Here is an 18,311-nt window from a genome sequence, read left to right as displayed (position 1 = left end):
TCCTCCTGTTTCCTCTCACAGTTATTTGGTAGCAGATTAATTTTCTGTTAAAACACAAAATCAGCAGATATTACTCAAGGACTCACTCTTTCCATGAACCCACAACGAGTGTGTATACATATGTGTGTGTGTGTGTGTGTGTGAGAGAGAGATCATAGACAAAGATTAGGCACTATGTCAACTTTGCGGTCTTCATTAAAAGATGGATGGAACAAAAGGTTAAACAGTACAGAAATAACAAATTCAGGAATAAAGGGAGAGATGGAAATCTTATGTAATGTCTTATTATGAGAAAACTTGGGTGGTAAAATTTAAAACTTTCAATCTCCTTATTTTTCTGTCTCTCTATCCTTTCTTTTGCCAAACAGAAAGGAAACCAAGCGATTGACAACCTGTCAAAAAAAAAGAGAATGTTAGATTGGTATGTAACCTCTGACTCCACGGCAGGTGAGCCATACACAGTACCACAGACATTGGGAGTGTGTGTGCTTAAACAGTAAAACATTCCCACCACCTCATTATTCAACTATTCACCTGACAGTTTGACTGACACCCCCTCCTTACTTGCTTTCTGTCTCACACACGCACACAAACACACATAAACACACGCACATGACATTAAGAGGCAGGGAGAGTCTTTGATCTGACAACAGCCCGATGGCATGTACGCAGGCACGCAAACACACACACACATACACACGTGCAAACACTCATCGCTTGTCTTGTGCCATTTTAGTCGCCAAATAATCTGTGATAATTAACGGAAATACATTAAACAAGCAATTACTGGCTCACGCAATGTACCTCACACATCAGAAAAAAATACATTAAAAACAAAAAGAAGAGCGTATGGGGGCTCTAAGATTATCTTGACCATGAATCATCTATGCATTCAAATTTATTTCTGTTACTGCAAAGAGTGACAGTAAAAACAATAAGGGGGCAAAGAGAAGAGGAAAAGGAACTGGACAAACAGGAAATGCAAATGTACCATTTTAATTTCATTCACATGCAAAAAGAGAAAAAAAAATGGAGGAATCAGAAGTGCACATTAGACAGTAGCGTCAGCAGCATCTCTGTCTCCCTCTCAGACAGTGGACTGTATTCTATTTGAAGACGGCAGAGGTCATGATTTATTGAACAGGAGGAAGTCATTAGTATGCATCTGATTTCAAACACACTCTGCCACCCCCCCACCCCCGCTGTATGTCTGTCTGCTTGATTGTCTCAATCAATTATCTGCTCACACTCTATGTTTTTAAACAAGTCACAACTGGAGGGGCGGACGAGAGATGGGGGGACAAGAAGAAAAGGAGGAGGACGTTGCATTTCTTATAACAGGAGATAGTGACAGGACTGGCTGCTGATGGGGAGACTGAACTGTGTAGCTCTTTTTTTATTTCATTTTATGTTACTGTCTAAATAATCCGCCTGAAGCTTCCCTTACAATGTATCAATGGGAAACTGTTGTATCACTGCAGTTTCTTTCCTCTCTGTCTCTTCACCATCATGTCTGGCCAGTATAACTCTTGTCAAGATGACATGTGTGTAGCAGACAGCAAAGATAGGGGGTCAAATTACAGGAGACCACCTCTAACTCACATTTCTTGAATACCTCTCTGTGACTATGTCCTCCTGTCTTTCTACCTTTCAGTCTAATAGTCTTATAGCCCCATCTAGTGGAGCCAGTGTTTCTTGAAACACTATGTTGCCAGCACTCATGTTAAGTATAACTAAACATTTGGTCACTTTTTCAGTTGCCAAAATCAGTGTGAGCCTTACAGGAAAAAATATTTTCAGATGTAGTGACACTGGATTGTATAGACAAAAAGAATGAGCGGCAATAACTTTCATTGGCTAAAAAAAAAAAATTACCAACTATGTAAATTAAAAAAGGAAACCTAGGATCTCTATAGCTCAGTCCACGGACCACAGGGTCGGTGGTTCGATCCCCGGTCCCGGCTACATGTCAAAGTGTCTCTAGGTATGACAGCAGCGGACATTTACCAAAGAACATGTAAGGGTAAATGATTTTTGTATTGACTGACAATACGTTTTTATTTTGTTTTTTCAAAATAAAAAATGTATCTTTCTGAATCCTTTTACCTTCTTCTGCAGCACATTAACTTTGCGTTCTTTGACATCCAGCATGTCTTTGAGGTCAGTGATTTCTCCTTGTTGATTACTTTTCTCCTCCATCAGCTCGGATATCTGCTGACTCTTTTTAGAGAGCAGGGATTCCTTTTCTTCCAGGCGGAGACGCAAAGCATCCACCTGTGTGCATACACATACATGTTAAAGTCAGTGGAAATATTGTAAATGATCACAAACCAAATATCAAAGTCACATATAAACAAGTAAAAAAGTAGCTGGCCTCAGTCTGTAGTATGGCGGCTCTCTGTTCTTTGGCAGTAAGTGACTCCTTGAGCACATCCACATGTTGTTTACTGTCCGAAAACTGATTGTTCAGTGTGTCTAGTTTGGTCCTAAGAGCCAACAGTTCACTATCCTTACGGCTCAGGTCCTGCTTTGCTTGATCCATCTACATGACGCATCCATGTGACATTATGAGAGAAATAGGGGGAGACAGAAAGGAGAAGATACATTAAGAGAGTTGCAAGAAAGACGCTTACATGTTTTTTCAAAATGTATACAATATAATACAATCTTCAGTAAGTGAGTACTACTGTGCATGTTAAGGTTTTAGCCATTATTCAGAATGACATTACAGGAAACCAGCTACAAAAGTGGAAACATGTCTAAGCAGAGGACAGTCCTAACCAGCACAGTAATACTTTTAAGAGGCAAATACTGACTCACTTAACTTTTACTTTACAACTTTGTGATATTGATTCAGGAGGAAAAATATTTTTTTTCAAGCAAGGGAGTTAACACATTTACATCTGCTAAGTATTACATATGTACAACTAGAGCATGTTACTATGTCGCTGGACCAGCTGGTTGTTCACCTCCTTGCTCAAGGGTACTAAGAGTTTAGTTCTTTAAAGACAAAAGACTATGCTTCTAGCCTGCTTCATCCCCTTAACTCTGAGTGTGTGTCCCTCTAAAAAAAGAAACTTTGTTTATATTCACAAAGCTGTGTTTAATAAAATTAGACACAGTGAGGAAGAAGTACATTTGTTGTCTAACGTTGTGTCCTTTCCCCTGGAAAACAAGTGACAGTTAAGATCCACGTGGAAGTCAGAGCAGTATTGCAATGTTTTTCTCCACAGTTCTCAGCTATGTAATTGTATTAAATAATACTATATATACAGATTATTACCTGTATCAGGTAAGGGTATATTCTATAAGTAAGCCCATGAACATTAAAATTAAAATAAACATACATGAAAACTATTTAGGTAACCAAATTTTATTCCTCTGCCACTTCAATATGGTGACAAGGGATGAACTTAACATGAAATGGCCTCTGAACCACAAAGAAAAACAACCCTATAAAAACATTAGCAAACTGATCTGAGCCACTAGCTGAGAGAAACCTCATGCAACAAAAGAGAAAAGCAAGTTAGATATGTGCATACTGTAGCATAGCACAGCTGGAACCTGAGCTTGGAGTCTATAATTGTACAGTTCAGACTGCTAGAAACAACTATTACTGTCACAGATGCTGTTTATCAACATTGTTTAGACCAAAAATCGAAGCTAATAGAAAACCTAAACACAAATGTCAAATGTGATATAGTGAAGAGGAGTCAGTTTTTAGTTGAACTTGGTATTGTACAGTTGAGAGGATATAGTTTGAACTTATTAATCACAACTTAGCTCTAGAGCTCTAGCAGAGAAACCAAAAGAGAGGAAAATAAGGAAGTGATATCTGGGTCCAATAACAATATAAATGAATTTTTATTTTGCTCTCTACATGTAGTTTCTTCTGCTTAGCGTAAATGGCACTTGACAGTTGTAGTTGCTTACTACTGTCCGAACAGACAGTCAGACTACTGGGATGCTATTCAAGCAGCAGCTACACAGTCAACCTGGGAGATGGAAAGAAAGGCAAGCAAGAGAGAAAAGAAGCATAGACACAGAGGTGTGTCTCTTACTGCGGACACCTCCCGCTGAAGCTCATTGGCTCGTTGCCTTAGCTCCTCCTTCTCTGATTGGCTGTGACTTAGCTCTTCCTTCAGCTGCTCAACCTGGCAGGAGAGGAGGGCGTCACCATGACCAAGACAAATCAGCTGCCATAGTCACTGACCGCTGCCACACACAGCATATCCAGGTCCCTCACATGCTGCTGCACAAATATTTACTGCACATCCTGCAACTACATCGTACCATCATGTAATAGTGGGAGTGTGTGGCAATGAATGGTGCACTTTTAATGGACAGTGTCACACTATATAACGTGGAAGAACGGGGTCTCACATTAAATTTGGTTGACAGGGACATTGATTGTTCCCTTAATCTTAAATGTATTTTAGAAACATACTGATGATGTCTGTATTTCTAGTGTTAGGATGTAAGGTTTCTAAAAATGAATGTTCACAAATATGATGTCAAAGAGGTAAAAATGTTCCTCACATGACATAGAAAACTAACTGTGACAAAACAACTTGATTTCAAATTCAACAAGCAAAATAAACTAGCATAAAAAGAAATGTAGTGAATTTGCAGACTGGCTATTGTTAGATTTTTTTTTAACACTTTGTTCTTGATTATGGTATGGTCCATTCTTTTCCAGCAAGCTAGAAATTCCAGCAATTTTTTAAGACACAAAGAGGAAAACTGTTGAGACAAGCAAATGTATCTGTATTTTACTGTGTGTGTGTGTACCCATCACCTTGTTCTTCATGAACTTGGAGTGGGATCTGTAGACCTCCATTTGTTTGATTTCCTCCTCCCTCTCCTCGCTGCTCAGAGCTCCATTGGACTTGAGCATGTTCACCTCCTCCTCTAGCTCTCTCATCCCACGCTCTAGTGAGCTGATCTTTGCATCCTGCAGGGACATTGTCACACTCATGTTAAAATACAAGTTCCAGCGTGATTCCCTAAGCCTGAACCATACATTGAGTATACAGTATTTATGAATAATGAGCAGCCTATGCACGAGTCTATGAAAGGTAATATGACCATGGAAATCTAAATTATAAAGCACATGATGTTAAAGGCAGGCAAGACAATTTCCAAAAAGCTTTTCTGTAACCAATTTAGGTGTTTCCTACAAGTAGACAATAAGGGCAATTCCTGTGTAAATGTAAGTAACGTTCTGAAAATCATCTGTTACTGTATGTTAATTTGACAAAAAATGTAATTTTTTTCATTTTTTCATCATGTTAAATTATGTATTATGATTCTTGATCCTATCATCCTATCCTACCATCAAATAGACGTTGTGAGACAATGGTATATGTCCACACAACTACAAAAAGGTATGTACACATAAACATTTATCTAAAATTATCAACAAGACATATTTACCTTCATTTCAATGACTGTTTGCAGGGCCTTGGTCTTAGTTGACTCTGGAGCTGCTTCATATCTCCTGTGTAGCTCCTGAGAGAGACACACACCACGGTGGTCAGCAGGTGATGGAGAGAGAGACACAGAGGGATGGAGAGAGGGGCGAAGTGATGGATGAAGTGAGTAAGGAGAAGGTCTCGAACCAGGAGAGGAGGTAAGGTCAGCTGGTGGAAAGGAATGGAGAGAGGGCTGGATGGTGGGTGAAGGCCGTGGAGACGGGGTAGGAAAAGACGGCGAGTGCTGGAGGGAAGGGTGGACAGAGGAGGTGACAACAAAAGATGGATAGTGAGGAGGACAAGAAGCGGGTAGGATGACTGGATTGGTGGATTGGTGATTGGAAGGAGTGAAAGTTGTGGGAAAGGAGGGGGAGGAATGAAGTGGGTGATGGTGTGTAGGATAGAAAGGAGGAGATGATTCGAAGGGGGGAAACACATGTAAAGGAGGTTGAACAGCTAAGGAAGGAGAAGTGTTAAAAGAGGGAGAGATGGGGATGGAAGGGGAGGCGGGAATAAGATGTTTCCCTCTTGCCGAGGCACTAGGTTTAAGCATCCTTGGGTCAATCTGTCCATCCCACATCCTTTGCGCTGTGAGGAATGCAGTTTCAGCCTCAAGTGGTAACAAAAGTTTTAAAATGATGCTAAGTCAATGAATGCGTTCCAGAATCAAGAAAAAGTGAAAACAGTATAGAATAAAAAAACCAAACAATATGATATAAAAAAAGAAAATCAGTCCTCTGGCTTCATATTGGAAAGCAAGTATCCAAAAAAATATTGCCCAAAAAAAAAGTCTCTAAAGTAAAATTTTACTTCTCAAATTTACTGAGGTGCACAAATCAGAATCCTATCTGGTTGTTATCACAGTTCACTTCTGACATGAAGTGAGAGCACTAAGCAGAAGGCGTAATGCTAGATGTAAAGGCACAAAAACAGACAGAAAGGAAAGTTGAAAAGAGTGCAAGAAGAGAGGCAGGAATGAAAGCAGACAGGAGGACAGAACAGGGTATGCATCATTGCTTTCCTTTAGAGAACACAAACTTAGAGGCTAACAAAGACAGCTAATGCATGAGCCAGGAAGCATAGAAACACATATGTGAAAGGGACGGCAGGGTGCCATGGCTTAAGGCGCTTGTATGAGTGCTATGAATGCTCATCAGCTCAAGCAAGCATCCCCCTACACACAAATGCAATCTCAAGAGATTGTCATTAAAAACATTTCTTTATAGCAGTAGGAAGCTGCAAGAACTGGTTTGAGTTAGTTAGCGAAAGGTCCTAAATATAAGTCTCACCAGTGCAATTGCTCAGCAGTCACAATATTATGTTCACTACTGTAATTTTACTTACCGAACCTTAATGAAACAATAGTCAGACATTTTTAATAAAAGTATTTCAGTATTGCTGAGACATTTCTGCTTTGCAATTAACAATCCTTGTTGTCAAATACATCAAAAAACAGAAACTCTGTCCAGCAGACTGATGCAATGCGAAGCAACATGGGCCAGAAAATACATTAGAGAGTACTCACAGTTTGCATTTAGCCTTGCTGCCTTTAATACAATACATGATTCATCCACTGCTTGTGTGCATATGTCTGTTTATGCATATTTCTTCCTAACAGCTGTGGCCAATAGAACATTTGGAGTTAGTCCTATCAGTCTGGTTTCAGATCTGGCGATTTTTGTATTAATCAGTGTAAATAAAAGAGTTGTTAATCTGTTTGGACTTAAGTAAATGGTCTTGGCTTCCTGGAATGTATTTGCAATGAATTAATACTGTTACATAATATTGTAATGTATTTTTGAGTTTGAGAATGGTGGCTGTTGGGTGGCAGCCAGTTACAGTAGAGAGACCTGAAATGCACCAGGAGCTGAAGAGGTAGAGGTGCAGAGCTGTAGTGAAGCAGTGAGAAATTTGAAGACAACCTCGCTCCAATGAAATGGAGGTGCCAGGGGATCAACTTAGGCCATGACTGAATGAATGTTCAGAATGATTCCTGACTCATTTTAACTGGATGCTTTTCAGTTGGTAAGTGTGTACAGGCAAACTAGGATGCTCCACCTGTGGTGTGGAGGAACACCATCAGAAATAAGTCTGCATCAACTCTCAGAAAAGTAAGCTTCTCAAATTGATGTCCCTTTTGCCTCTCACAGACTCACACACTTTCATTACTGTATGCCACCACCTAAATCTTATATCATCATTAAATAATAATAATTATTATTGTTCTACTATAGTCTATATTTATTCGGCTCTGGGTTTTTTGATGTAAATTTCTTTGTTAAGAAGACATGAAAAAATTCCCTTCCCCCACAATAAAGGCTAACTACTGTATCTATTGCTAGTGAGTAAAATGTTCAGATTGAAAAATCTAAAAAATTTTGTATCCATAACACTGATTTAAATCTTGAATTGAAAGTCTACAAAGTTTCTTTCAGCACCTTATATCATTTGCTTGTTACTTAACCCTAATTCTAAAATTTCCATTACTCATTAGTAATTCAATTCGATGCATCAAAAGCATTTTAAATATGCTATAAAAATAAACATGACATACATATATATTGTCCACAGCTTAATGCCCTACTCTGATAATTTGTTGGTCAGTAACATCATCTTACCACTAGAGGAAGCTGTTGTATTAAAAAATAAAGACAGTGACAGCATAGAGAGTTAAAAAAGAAATAATCAAAAATTTAGTAGGATAAAGTGTGCATTCCTATGTATTTGTGTGTGTTGTGTGTTATATTAACCTGAGCCAAGAGTGGAATAAGCCAAGGGCTCTCGCTGCTTGTGCAATAGTTTGATTTACTGGATACACAGCCACATTTGGCTGTACACAAAGACACACCCTTGCGCATGAGAATATTTTAGTGCACATTGTTTTTTGTTTGCCAATCACACACACCTCTCTGAGTTGCAGCATCTCCTTGTCTTTTTGCTCCAGTAGGCCCTCCAGTTGGTGGATGGTCATTTCAGCATCAGCCAGGCGTCTTGTTCGTTCATGGTCCTCCTCAGTTGCCCGTGAAGATAGACCTTTACTCTGCAACATTTCTAGTAACTTCTTTATTGATTCATCCCTGTTTAAAAATAACCATAAAGACTTAGAGGTACAATAATGGGGAGGAAGTGATTTCACATTGCAAACCTCGCCTGTGTCTGCCTTCTACCTCTACCTGGCAGTTAGTGTGTGTTTCTGTGTGTCTATCCTCAGCTCCATTTCTTCCACGGTCTTTCTCAGGAGGAAGAGCTCTTTGGCCTGTCGCTCATACTCGCTGTGGAGACGCAGGAAGTTCTCCTCTGTCATATCCTGAGGCGGAATAGGCTGGTTTCCAAGGTCACCGGACTCTGAGTAATCAGACTGGAAGAGCTGGTTGAGATCCCGCTGAATTCGCAGCTCATCTTGCAAAGCCTGGATGGTGCACTGAAGATGCTGGAGCAAGAGAAAGTTTTAAAAAATTTAAGGTTACAAAGTTTAAGAAATGTAAAAATTTCTGTTTCTGTGGATGCTTTGGAAAAAGCTACTGAAGACATCTCGTTGTACCAAAGAAGTCCTGTTTTTTTTCTACAACAGGACTATGAAACGTGCTGAGGTCTGGTATCTCTTCTCTTCAGACCATATTATGCACAGAAAAGCACAAAAAAATGCAAGCAAACAGAAGCACAGAGGGGAAAAAAAGCTGGGTCATTGCATGTAAATCTGTAAAGCCTAATTAGAAACTACATGATATTGAACTTTCCAAATAAAATTACACTACATTGTATGAAAATGTTTGTTTAAATTCATAGAGTTCATGGATTTTTACTTGAATCCTTACAATAAATAAATGTAGACGTCTCTACAGCAGTGTATGAATGACTGACTGGTGGATTGTGACAGCGTACATTGACTGTGTTATAAAAATGTGTTGGCAGGTTAGTATTGCTACCATCATGGCTGAGGACAACTTGAAATGACTACCCCTGAGTAAGACAAGTTAACACTTGTGGTTGATGATGGGGACTATGATGTCCCCAGGCTTTTTCTCAGATGCATCACACATAACCTGAACAACAGCTGGGTCATCACCAGTCATGGTGAATTTTCAAACATAAAAACAATACAGGTAGAAAACGGGAGAGGGGGAATACTGTATACGAGAGTACAAGAGAAAATTTTTATTAAAAAGGAAAAGAAAAAAGAAAAAAATAGTTAGATTAGAAATGGCAGAGATGCTATTACTGCCCTACAGCAATTGCTAATCAACAGTGACAAGGAAAAGAACAAGATTAAAGCAGTAAGGAAAAAGACAGATGAGTAAGGCAAAGAAAGGCAATTCTCAGATATAAAGCAAGGAAGAAGAAAGGGGGAAAGAAAGTAGCAGATAGTGATCACACTTTGTACTTGTGCAAACAAACACAAAAAGAAGTGTAGGGTATACAGAGTGAATATTATCACAGCAGCTGTCTTTTACCCTAGTACTGCTTAAAGTTGGAAGACAGCCAGGTGTGTGCATTTGTGTGGGTAAAATTCAGTTCATACGGCTATTTCGATTGAGACAAATTTACAAAAAACTGCTGTAAACGTGATTAAGAAGCAGGATATTTCATATTTAATCTTTATGTGTGTCTTTTTATAGTTAATCTGCGTGCATGTCTGTAGGTTGGTCCGTTTAACTGAGACAGAGACTAAATGACAGAAAACGTCTGCACTCTTAAACTTTCCCTTTCTGTCTCCATGACAACTGTGATTGTTTCCTCTGACACGTAAACACTGACCCACCCAAGCGGGTCTTTCTGAATTTTTTGACTTTTGGAGAATATAAGAAATAACAAAAGACTTATTTGGCCTTTGGAGACTTGTAATGCTTTTTCCCACTTTTACATTAAACTGTTACACAAAAATTAAGGTGTTCCCCAACTCTGACCACACTTAAAAACACTGTAATTATCTGCTGCTTTCTGGCAGTTTATCATAGTGTTATATCCTTTTCATATTTAATACAATTGCTAATGAATTTTACATTTCTGCAAACCATTAGAAACTGCCTTTTGTTTGAATTATTATATGAAAATAAGTTTGTCTTTGCCTTTAACTAGTGCCAGTAATCAGTGGATTAACTCATATTTAAATAAAAAAATTGGTCGCAGTCATAGTTTTGAATATAAAGAAAAATACACTCACAGACACACATTACAGTAATATGTATAGTATACAGTATATTTCATGTGATTGTATGACTATGTGGATCATTTTATACTGTAATAATAATAATAATAATAATAATAATAATAACACAACAGGTAAACACACTAAGTCAAACACTCATCAAGCATCCAATAGTATATGAGTTGCAGCAAAACACACAGAAACCGTCACACAAACACACACAATATCAATGGTCTTCCTCACAAAAATATTAAATCCAAATCTAAAGTCAAGAAAATAGTCTGAACATAACTGTGAAGGGTATTCAGAAACACACACACACAGACACACACACACACACACACACACACACACACGACATGCACACACAAACAGACTTGTGCCAGAACTCACCCCCCCACATATACCCAGCTGGAATGCAGAGCTGAGAAAGAGCAGACCACAAGAGAGAGGAGCATATGAGGCAATGAAATATAAAAAGGGAGCAATCTGAAAGAAACAGAGAACAGAGAGTGAGATAAGAAGAAGGCAGCAGAAAAAGTTAGAGGAAACACAGCGTCGATTGTCTCCGGAAGAAATAAAAGAGAGGATAAAAAGACGAGGGAGTCAGATAGAGCGAGGCTGAGAATACAAGTTGTGTTTTTCTTTTCAGTTTCTGCTGAGTCGTCTTGAGCTGTTTAACCTTTGACCTGTCAAACACTTTGATTACACAGAGGACTGAGGGCGCCAGCCAGCGCTAAAATCAGATGCAGAAATGCACACAAACATGCATCTTGAAACTTGAACTGTACATATGGGCACACTCTAAACATGTTCATGTTACACTGAAAGTGCAAACGTAAACAATCATATACAAGCTATGTAAGATAAAACAAAAAATATAAAGTTATTACAGCTGACTGACTGATTCAGTGCATCCTCACATTACTTTCCTGTTCATTTGGACATAGAATCAAAATAACTGTAAGAGGCACAAATGTCAACAGCAAAGGGGCAAACATACAAATAACAAAACAAACCAAGATGACAAAGCTTTGCTATAGCTGTTCGTTTAGATCAGTTAATCAACGGAACGTACAGGAAACAAGCACGATAAGGGAAATAAGCACAATCAAAGTATTGTATATAATTCAAAATTTGTAGCTGTACATTTTATTGAATAGCCCTTATATTTACTCAGTGAAGCATTTAGATATGAAGTGCCTCATTAACACCTAAGTTACAGGACTACCTAAAGGTTACAGGTATTTGTCAAATTTCCAGATTTTTTGTTCCTTTATTCTAGTTCTCATAAGGACAAAAGTTGAACTGTATTCGACAGACAATGTCTTTGTTCCTTGTAGCAACATTTCACCTGTAATTAACAACATAAGCTGCCACTTAAGTTATGAAATTAAAGTAAACAAAAGATTTGACAAGATAATATGAAGCTTTATCTAAATCATTTGTCTTTGGGTCAGACTCTGAAGAAGTATTACATACATACATAGAGCATTACTATCAGTTGTACATAGGGATGTTCCATACCAGGAGTAAATGTGCATGACTAGCTTGCAAACTGAGCCAAATACTGGTGATATTACGTCAACTAAAATATCAAGTAAGTAAATTGATATTAGTGATATGCTATGAATCGAAAAACTGGGAGAATATGACTTCAGAACACAGACATGACAGGACCCTCTATAGTGAAGAAATACTACATTGGTTGCATACAGACACCAGCTTCAAAAAACACTAAAACCAACAAGCTACTCAAAGAATTAATGTTGATGGCATCTGTAACGATCTGCTGCTGCCAGTAAGTGCAACAGTCAGCAGTGGTTGAAGAAGAAAACCGCTAGCTACTGTAAATGTTTTATACACAGCCATTTGCTAAAGATAAAGTGGGTCAGAGTTTAATGTCTGGCTGTGAAGGATAGCAGCGCTGCAACACTAGCAGGTGGTGGTGGACCAAACATACTGGAGTTCACTTAAGAAATAGATCAGGTTGTTTTTTTTGTTTTTTTTAATCAGATGATCCAAATAAATACAGTATAAACATTCAAGGTCAACTCAGTACATCTCTAGCCATACTGCATTATTATCATTATTATTATTATTATTATTATTATAAATATTATTATTTCTATAGGTCATTTGGAAGCTGCTATACTAATTCCCTATGATTTTGAAAATTCCGAAAAGCATCACTACAGTACATCTTTGCTGCCACCATAGTAGGTCCGTAGAGAAGTGCTCCCGTAACTTTGCGAGTAGGACCGTACACTGGCAGTTTACCAGCTGGTTAACTAGCAGATCTTCCACTGAGTAAGGAAGGTACAGATAAACAATTCTTTTTCATATCTTAGTTACATATTTAGAACACGCTAACTATACAGAAAAGAACAAGCATAGCATAACAAGAAAATGGTGTGCCAGACAATGTATTTCAGTACAAAGTTGAGTGTGCCCCTTACAAAGAATGGTCATGCACCAGAAACAAGAAAAAAATATGGTTGGCCTGGTCATGTAGCCAAACACGTTTTATTTTGGTGATATCAGGATGTTTACAAAGGAATATTGCGTAATAATATAGAGTCCCCAAGTTATTTCAAGTTCCAGTTTGTTTGTATGAGAAATAGCATCTCCTTGAGCCATATTTAGTAGATTTCCAAGTAGGAAGAATGAGCTTCTTGGCCACTAACCTGCTTTGGTGCAGAATATACTGCACATTAATTGCATGTTTAAAAACTTCTGCAGAGCACCCGAAGATACAGAGATTATGATTGTGGTGAATATGCGTACTGTAAGCTATGGAGAGTCAATTGAAAACAGCAGATCAAGCGCTGTACAATACAGGGTAAAACCAAAGGTGTGCTAGCCTGCCATCCACAGAGCTCCATGTGTCAGAGTGGGAACACTGATGGGAAGATGCAATTATGCTTTTTTAAATTATTTTTTATAATTCAGTCTGTGCATTACCTTAAATTGAATGAACCTGCATTTAGTATTTGTGGACCAATTAATAGGAGACATTGACTCTTCCCAGAGCTCCATTAGAATTTCTCTATTCAGATCGTTTTCACAGGGGGACAGATTAGTCTCTGTCCCTGGACGACCTTTAAATTGCCACTAATATTAGTTTGTTACATTTTCTGCCAAATGAGCAGGAGCTCATCCTCCTCTTCACCTACAGATATGTATGAAGCTTTTTGCTAGCCTGGCCACAGTTAACCATAGTATCAGTTAGCTGTCAGGTTTCTTGTTTTCAGCCTCTGAAAAGTTCTGTAGTTCTAAATTGGAAAAATAAGGGTTTTTAGTTGCCACAAGTTGCCGTGACACAAGGGGCCACAAAATGACATATTTACTTTGTGCTCATCCCACAAGCACCCGCCAGGCAAACCATTCTAACTACTGTAGCTGGCACAGATAAACAGACCTTACAGATCACAAGATGGCACCTGTGTGTCCCAACAGTAAAATTTACAACTTGATCACATACGGGCCTTTACAGACTTTCGGGAAGTTACACTTAAGGAATTACAATATATATTTTAAATAAGCAGAAATAATTGCTCTCATCTGATTGGTCAGTAGGGTGCACTTTACTCAAAGTGAGTATGTCTGCAGTGCTGCCAGTGCTGTTCAGTGAGTTTGCGTCACAGGAGGCTTCCACTGCATCTCTTCACATTAGGGTAAGTGTTGCAGGATATTTCTATTAAGAATTATGTGCACACTGTATCTTTAAAATTGCATGAATAAACTTCTAAATAAACTTACTGAGCCATTAACCATGCAACCCCCCTTTGGACAACACATTTTAACCCACATTCCTGAGATACAGCTCCCCTACATGTGAGTGGTTTAAGCAAAATATGAAAATGACCTTGTCTGTTGTTTCATTTGAACAATTTGTGAAGTCTGAAGTAAAAAAAAAAAAAAAACACAATTTCACAAAAAAAAAAAGCAAAGGATCAGGAATTATCCCTGGTGTAATCTAATGAGCAGTCACGATAATGCCTAATTTTATTTATAGGACAAGAGAAGGAAAAAAAAAAAATCAGGTTGTGAGCACGATGGCAATATTTTAATCAGTTTGTCATCCCCACCTCAGGCCACTGCTCATCTGTCGTTCAATATTAACCATCTCTCTGTTATTACTCCTCCATCTCATGCCTCGCTGAGTGAGTCACCCTTTTACAAACAAACACACTGTGAAAGAAACACATATACACATACTCAAATGGACACACACACAGACACACACCACAAGTGCACAATAATGCCCACATGCAGCGTTACACACATAAGAAGCAGACAACATCATGTTGGAGGCAGTGGTCATGCTGTGTGTGTGTGTAATGAGCGTGAACAGTTTGAAATCATCGCCCACTCAGCACCATACAACAGGCAGATTACCACTCTTTCTCTCTTCCTCTGAGGAGAAAGGTGGAGGATGAGGAACATTAAATAAACAAGGCAACTAAATGAAACACACGAAGAGCCCTCATTTCCCAAAAGAGCGGAACTTGGAAAAGATGGACGAAAATAATATCAGACTGAAGGAAAACAAATGGGGAAGAAGAGAACACATACAGGTGAAGGAGCAAGGCAAGAGATTAAAGAAAGGTGCAAGAAAGTGAAATGTTGACCCTTAACAGTCACTTTGTGATGCAACATCAAGGTCACTAGTGAGTTTAGAAGAGAAGACAAAACTGACGTCAGCTAAACAGTCGATTGCAGCTTTGACATGATAGCTATCTAGCAGATAGATGGATAGATAGATACTAGACAGAGTATAAAAAGGAAAAGCAGCAGAGGAAAAGGGGAGTGACTGTGCTGTAATTCTGTTCATTCCTCTCCAACGCTTCCCAAACGCATTCCTTATAAGGAAAGACATGGCTAGCACAGGCTTTCTCTCTCACTCACGCACACACAGAGAGTGAGGAAGTAGACAAAGTGAGAGAAAGTAGAGAGGGAGAGAGAAAACTCACAAAATGGGAAAAAGACTTGTAGGCAGAGTGAAGGAAAAAAAAGTCTCTTTTAAATCTTTCCACCGTAAAATGAACAATGTGCCTTTATAAAAGAAAAATCAGACCGTGCTATTTCTCCTTTTTTAATTGAAGTTAGAGTTTTGTAAGACCCTCCAGTTTATAAGTCCACATCTTTAATCTCTTTATCTAGAGATGAAAAAATGTTCTCCTTGATAATCCATTCTTTCCCTCTTTGTCCATCTGCCTTTTCCTCCCATGCCATTATTCCTTATATTTACCTTCTTTACTCTCTCTCCATCCTCCTTTCTTTTCCCTCTCACCTATCTCTCTATCCTGACTAAATAAACACACACAGGTTTGAGGACCATCTGTTACTGATGAGCATTCATGTGTGAATCACACACGCACACACACACACACACACACACACACACACAGAAAACAGACCCAGAATACAAATGCACATACAGTACACTCAAATGCAAAGTCAGGGTAAATTAGCATTTTTTGAAAGAATTGTATCTCATCTACTTGGGACATTTAAACTCCAAAAGGGTAGGAAGGTGATTGACTCACAAATGCACATAAAGTTGGTTGAATACAAGTACAGTATGCCAACATGAGCACAAATGCAGAAACACACACACACACAGGAATAATGAGTCATAGGTCGGTGAGCATTGGATGGAAAGAGGAGCGGACTGCAGGCAACAAAAGGAGCTAGCAAGGTAGGCAGAGTCAGACAGTGAGATGATTGTCATTATGTTTTAAAGAGCAATGTATTCTGTATCAAAAATGGACTTTAAAAAACCTTAAGCCTGCACACTGTCTTTCCAATGAGTGCTCTGCATCATATTCACCCAAACAATCAGATGATCACACAGGTTTTAGGCAAACGCTCAAACTGTCTGTTATTGTGCACTCTCACTGCATTTACAACCAAAATGTATGTGTTTTTGCTTCCGGTGTCCTAATGAACTGGTTGGAATATTCTGGCTGGTTGCTACACTGGTTATTTGCCAGCTACTTGATCATCTGAACATTTATGGTTTTCCCCATTTGAATTGGTATTAGCAATGTTACCACATTGCTAAAAACAATGTGGTGTGTTTTTTGTCATGTCTACAATCCCATCACCCAATAGAACTTGTGCCAAAACAACAAAAATAAACATAGATATTGGGACTAAGATGGTTGTTATAGGTTCTCCAAAATGTATGTTTATGCATCCAGCAAAGACAAATAGTCAACTCTTGAGCCTATCCTTTCATCATATGTTGGTATGTCAGCTGGTAAGACTGAACAAATAAGCAGATTTTATCAAATAACCAAATAATTATAATCATTAATAAAAGATGTGAAGTGCGAGTGTCAGGAATACACATTATTGCTGAATCCTCTATTGTGTGTTTGTTTGTATGGATGTTAAGCCTTTTATGTCTGACTTTAGTTCCATAAATCCTTCCCATTCACTTCCTCTGCCTCACCTGTAACTCCCACCACAGGAGCTTTACGTCCAAGTCTTACTTGTTAAGAAGAAAACCCTGCAGTCATTTTGTCATGAATTGAACCATTCATTCATTGACTCAGCCCTTGAGGGCGGCTGTAGCTCAGTTGGTAAAGGCAGTCGTCCACGGACCACAATGGTTCAATCCCCTATACATTGAAATGTCTCTGGGCAAGAGACTGAACCCCCAACAGACCTTTCCCATCCTCAGGTGTGCAATGCCAGTCAAAGCCCAGTAGAAATTGGGGAGGGTTACATCAGGAAGGGCATCTGGCCTACAAACTGGCAAATCAACATGCAAATGATCTGCTTTGGCGACCTTGAACTCATGCCAAAAGGACAAAAAAAATGTATTGACTCAGCCAATATCTTAACCAGTTATTCTTTTCAGGGTCTGGGCGGAGCATCTCCCATTTGTCAATTCAGATCAAACGTTCTGATTGTTTCTGATCCTGTGCTACCTGCTCACCTTTGGTATTACTTGCAGAAAACAGAAATTACCTAATGGCCAGACAGTAGGTAACAGTAGGAACTACATAATGTAAAAATGCTGCCATTTTCACCTTATAGGCTATTCTTCATTTATCCTTAATTGACTGTATTTGCCAGTTTCTTCTCCAAGTCAATCTTACAATTCTCATTCCACCGACCCTTCTTCTCCTTGCCCCGTTCTCTTGTCACATCAACAACAATCAGAGTTTAAATTTCTCTACATTTCATCTATTTTTTTCTGCTCAATTTGTCTGTGCCACCCATTCATCTTTTCTTCTTTCCTTCCACTGCTTGGCACACATCTACAGCCTTCCAGTTTGATCTATTCTCCATTCTACTGATTTCCTCCCCTCTTCCTCTCTATATTTTACACATCTTTACATCTCAATTCATCTTTTCGATCCACCCACTCTCTCTCTCAGGTTCTTTGCTGGAAAATGGATTGCCAGGCAGAGCAATTTTGGAGCCAGCTGGCACAGAAGTTCTAGTTGGCAACATTTTTTTTGTACAGTAAATGGAAATCTCACACAGGAAACATTTGGAACCGTCTATTTCTATTGGATTGAAAGTAATTTGACCCCTTGAGGACAAGCTCAACGCCAACTAGAAGTAATGGAATTAGAAATGCAAGATGCTCAACCTAAATCCATGTGTAATAATGGTAAGTGCTGAGCAGTGATTGTAAATCTTTACTTAGTCAGCACAGACACTGGCCC

At 38.8% G+C, this 18,311-nt stretch overlaps 1 protein-coding gene across 16 annotated transcripts in view; it reads right to left on the bottom strand.

Annotated features, from left to right (window-relative positions):
• LOC137106374 (ELKS/Rab6-interacting/CAST family member 1-like) overlaps positions 1-18,311 on the bottom strand; it is a 105,746-nt gene that overhangs the window by 73,861 nt on the left and 13,574 nt on the right. For 9 of the 16 annotated variants that reach the window (XR_010911928.1, XR_010911929.1, XM_067489534.1 and 6 more), the window contains exons 5-11: positions 8,648-8,904; positions 8,380-8,551; positions 5,437-5,511; positions 4,799-4,954; positions 4,062-4,154; positions 2,375-2,542; positions 2,107-2,274 (exon numbers count right to left, since the gene is read on the bottom strand). Coding sequence is in view for 12 of the 16 variants with exons in the window: in XM_067489534.1 (XP_067345635.1) it covers positions 2,107-2,274; positions 2,375-2,542; positions 4,062-4,154; positions 4,799-4,954; positions 5,437-5,511; positions 8,380-8,551; positions 8,648-8,904 (1,089 nt within the window). In the remaining 4 variants the exon portion in view is untranslated. The remainder of the gene's footprint in view (positions 1-2,106; positions 2,275-2,374; positions 2,543-4,061; positions 4,155-4,798; positions 4,955-5,436; positions 5,512-8,379; positions 8,552-8,647; positions 8,905-18,311) is intronic. The other 7 variants (XR_010911930.1, XR_010911931.1, XM_067489536.1 and 4 more) reach the window with 1 other exon arrangement.

This window comes from Channa argus, chromosome 21, assembly GCF_033026475.1.
Source record: "Channa argus isolate prfri chromosome 21, Channa argus male v1.0, whole genome shotgun sequence".
NCBI classification, from domain to species: domain Eukaryota; kingdom Metazoa; phylum Chordata; class Actinopteri; order Anabantiformes; family Channidae; genus Channa; species Channa argus.
This window is presented reverse-complemented; position numbering and strand designations above follow the sequence as displayed.